We start from the raw sequence: 3,958 nt of genomic DNA, 5'->3' as shown, positions 1-3,958 counted from the left end.
GAAGATAAAAACTTTGCTTACCCGTACACCATGGCTGGTATGAGATCTCCTCTGGTTCCAGATTCACTGATAGGATCAAATCGCTCCTATAACATACCATGGTTACAAGGCACAAACAAAGTAAACCCTTCATAAAGAATACAAGGGACAAACAGCAGAAAGGACAGAAGAGTTTGAAATGTCGTCTTCACTTACATGAAGGATGGAAACTGCCTTTGCGAGCAATACTTTCGTATCATCCGAAGAGATCAACTTCCCACTAAGGACCCTCCATCTTATGTCTGGAACGGTGTTGTCATCTGAACATCCTTCTTCATTAAGTTTTTCCTTTTTCTTTATAAAATTCAGAATGTTGTTACTAAGCTTCTCTTCTCCGCGAACTAACAGATTGCCCAATGTAGTGTTGATATTTTCGCACCCGAGGGAACAAAACCATTTTTCTTCAGGTAGTTCCTGTTAAGACATAAACAAGAATTTGAGAGATAGACACTAAGTTTTCACCTGAGAGAAAGAAAGAGCCAAAGAGGTAAAGCACCTTGAGATCAGCAATGTTATGTTCTTTCAAACAGCCAACATGGAATTCCTTTTCACACTGAGAAGAAAACAAATACCGAAAATGGTGAATGCCAGTTGCAGATTTAAGAGACACGGGTCCCTATACAGAAATGACCAACAAGATACCTGATCACAGATAATCACAGTGCGAGAATTAAAGCCCAACCTGCAAAAACTATGACCTCTGCAACAGCAACGAAAATTAAGTAGAGGTCAAGCTCAGAAGGAAACGGTTTCAAGTAGGAGAGAAGCAGCCAATGTATTCATTTAGTTAGAAATACATAACTACGAGCCATATGAATTAGAAACATGAAGAAAAGAAATATGATAATATATTAGCCAAATAAGACCTCATCAAACTACAACTTGCAATTTTTTGTAAGGTTGTTACAGGAAATTAGGTAAGACATTAAACGAGACACTAAAAAGGAAACCACCAAGATACTTGAAATAAGAGAAAAGCATGATATTCACCTGCACAACACGCATACACTTGGGAGCTCGCTCTCAAAGGAGCTGACTATTCGAATGCATCTTTTGGTTATCTCAGCAATTGCATCAACTCCCTGAACTCTCCCAGCTGCAATGGCATTGAGATTGCTATCCACGAACTTCTCTCTTTCAACCATATTCACACAATATTTGCACGACCACCTCTCACTCGGAAGGCTTGGGAGAGAAGCACATACTAGATAAACCAAAACAGACAGATTAGAAGTTGACGCTCCAAAAACTTTTTAAAAGGAGCAATAGTAGAATTCTATCAAAGAAACATAGAGAAAATGGCAGATATTAAACCTGTATGATATGATCTTGGACAGGTATCACAACATAAGAGCTCGCCTCCATCTCTACAGATACTGCAAAGGTCATCATTTTCACGGATGGAAAACCTCTGGTCCATGGATAGTGCTACTGATAGTTCATGAAGAGAGACCCCATTGGTTGTATAAATGTGCTGAAACCTGACCATCAACAGAAGATGAACTAATTGAAACAACAGTGTCTCTGTGAATCACACAATTAATGATCTTAAGGATCCACGACTTATACATTAGTTATACAAGTTCTGTATGTTTACTTTTTTGTAAGCATGGGGTAAAGGTGTTTATGCTTTTTGTCTATACAACAATACATGGCAGAGAAAATAAGAATGGTTCTGTTATCGGGCCACGGGTTTCCAAGGAGAATGTAAGTAGCTTCATTATAATCCTTGATCTCTTGTATTTCAGCAAATTATTATACTAACTTTAATTATATCAGAATTGGAGATTAAAAAGAAGTAGTAGAACAGGTACAGACCCATTACTATTACAGCATAAATATGGAAATAGTTGTGAGGAACTTACGGCTTCCGACGACTTGCACAGCCAGCATGGGCCTCAAACAATGAAGGACTGACCTGGTCCCATAAACATAATAAAGGCTGCTTCAGAGCCCTATACACTTTAATTCCAGGAAAGCTAATTTGATGTTAGAAAGAACTTACCACTTTGTTGCAACAAGAACAATGTATCCCAAATCCCTTTTTATAGCCGACAAGCAATTTCTGCACAATGATCGAAATGGTTAAAGAAGAATTAACTTACAAAAACGGGCTGGAGAAAGGCCGATTTCCAAGCAGATCTAACCTTTCCAGCAAGGAAATAACCCACTTCAGTACCATCTGGCAGTATATCATCCTCAAAAACAAGTTTGTGCAGCCGCACATCCCTTTCAAAATGACAAAAGATAGACTGAGAACTAATATAAGTATGACAGACGGAAAGGAAGGCGACAATCTAGCACTAGACCATAGATGCATTGGAAAAGTGTTGTCACACTTATAACAACACTACTCACTTTCTGGTTAGTCTCCCTTGGCTGTTGCTTTTGATTGAGCTGGATTTTGACTCGCTCAGAATAGTTTCTGGAACCACACCTGGCTCGGGTGACCTGTGGAACTCCAAGATAAATTTAGCTAAGCCAATAATCTCAATGTACAACTAAAGAGTATATGGCACAGTTCCAATATTACATTCTATTTAATCATTTCGCAGAATGATAAATGGCAAATTGTGAGCTAATTATAATATAAAAGGCAGCAACAACACAAAATGCAACAAAATAAAATTAGGAAGCACAACCATCAAACAGTTGGGACCATCCACATAAAAATAATACTCACTTTCTGGTTAGTTTTTCTCACCTGTTACTTTGGCGAGGACTGGATTTTGACCCACTAAGGATAGTTTTTGGAGCCACACTTGTCCTAGACGAACTGTTGAAAATTGGGAACAGATTTAGAATCAATCGATTAGATAAAGGTTAACATATTTATTGGTGTATTAGATATATCCAAAAATAAAGTTATGCATGTTAGTACTTATAGAATTCTACATAAACAACCATATAATAGAGGATATACAGCTCGTAATCCACATTACTTATTTAGAAAATCATTATTCCTGAGTTTTACGTTTTACTTTCCACCCAGTCTGAAAAAGTAACTGAAAAGGATAATTGTATGCCCATCTAACTGCAAAGAAAAGGTTGTTGCGATAAATAAAAACAGATAAGCCATACCCGTTAAGAGCACCCTCTGCTTTAGAAGGACTGTTATGGTTTTCTGGCTCCTTAGCCTCCAAACACGATTTGCACAAAACTAATGAGTTTGTATCACAAGGCTCAACCATTGGACCTGCAATAATTTAGATGTAACCAGTATATTCTTTATAAAGAGAAAAAAAACAAGTGAAAGCAGTCTGTATAATGTTTGCACAAACCAATAAACCAATCAGTAACCTTGGCAATTCAAACACAGGCTAGATTTCCTTAAAGTTGGTCCAACTACCACACGAAGTTTTTCTTCTAGTATAGCCAAGGGAGTTTGCTTGCATGCATTCATGACATCACGAACCGTGAATCCAGACTCCAGTAAGATATATTCAGGTGGGCGCTTGTTTGTGCTAGAAGCATGCACCTCAAACATGCCAGGGCTCACAACCTGTGAAGTGAAATTTTAGAAAGTCAAATCAACCTGCTTGCATTTGATAGGGCCAACTACAAGACCTTTAAGAAGAGAAAATATCACTAACTTGAATTCCTTTGCAGGCACTACAAAAGCACAAAATGCTTGATCCTTTTATTACTCCTTTAAGCCCTCTAGTCCCTGCCTCTCTCAACTACGATAAGAAGGTAACATACACATCAGCTATATAAAAATCTGTTTTTTACATGAATAGAAGAAAAAGAAAAGCCATCATATACCTTAGCTGCTCGAAGATAGTACACAGTTAGTCCGTCAAGTATTCCACAATTAAAAATTTCTTTCAGCTTAGATGGAAAATTCCTTAAAAATTTCCTGGGCCTTCCACGCTTGTTGTGAGGGGTTGTAACTGAAGGACTTTGAAAATCATCTATT

At 37.7% G+C, this 3,958-nt stretch overlaps 1 protein-coding gene across 2 annotated transcripts in view; it reads right to left on the bottom strand.

The window, feature by feature from the left end:
* Nucleotides 12–3,958, bottom strand: part of LOC104703609 — a 6,986-nt gene continuing 3,039 nt past the window's right edge. Inside the window, exons 2-16 of one of the 2 annotated variants that reach the window (XM_010419648.2) lie at nucleotides 3,805–3,953; nucleotides 3,633–3,719; nucleotides 3,340–3,541; nucleotides 3,121–3,235; nucleotides 2,744–2,815; nucleotides 2,398–2,490; nucleotides 2,187–2,268; nucleotides 2,045–2,104; nucleotides 1,905–1,957; nucleotides 1,354–1,520; nucleotides 1,030–1,243; nucleotides 682–739; nucleotides 536–592; nucleotides 196–453; nucleotides 12–86 (exon numbers count right to left, since the gene is read on the bottom strand). In XM_010419648.2, coding sequence (XP_010417950.1) covers nucleotides 18–86; nucleotides 196–453; nucleotides 536–592; nucleotides 682–739; nucleotides 1,030–1,243; nucleotides 1,354–1,520; nucleotides 1,905–1,957; nucleotides 2,045–2,104; nucleotides 2,187–2,268; nucleotides 2,398–2,490; nucleotides 2,744–2,815; nucleotides 3,121–3,235; nucleotides 3,340–3,541; nucleotides 3,633–3,719; nucleotides 3,805–3,953 — 1,736 coding nt within the window. In that variant the 3' untranslated portion in view covers nucleotides 12–17. The remainder of the gene's footprint in view (nucleotides 87–195; nucleotides 454–535; nucleotides 593–681; nucleotides 740–1,029; nucleotides 1,244–1,353; nucleotides 1,521–1,904; nucleotides 1,958–2,044; nucleotides 2,105–2,186; nucleotides 2,269–2,397; nucleotides 2,491–2,743; nucleotides 2,816–3,120; nucleotides 3,236–3,339; nucleotides 3,542–3,632; nucleotides 3,720–3,804; nucleotides 3,954–3,958) is intronic. The other variant, XM_019228070.1, reaches the window with a different exon arrangement.

Source organism: Camelina sativa, chromosome 7 (genome assembly GCF_000633955.1).
Source record: "Camelina sativa cultivar DH55 chromosome 7, Cs, whole genome shotgun sequence".
NCBI lineage: Eukaryota > Viridiplantae > Streptophyta > Magnoliopsida > Brassicales > Brassicaceae > Camelina > Camelina sativa.
Note: the sequence above shows the minus strand (reverse complement) of the source record. Positions and strands in the feature narration are given on the sequence as shown.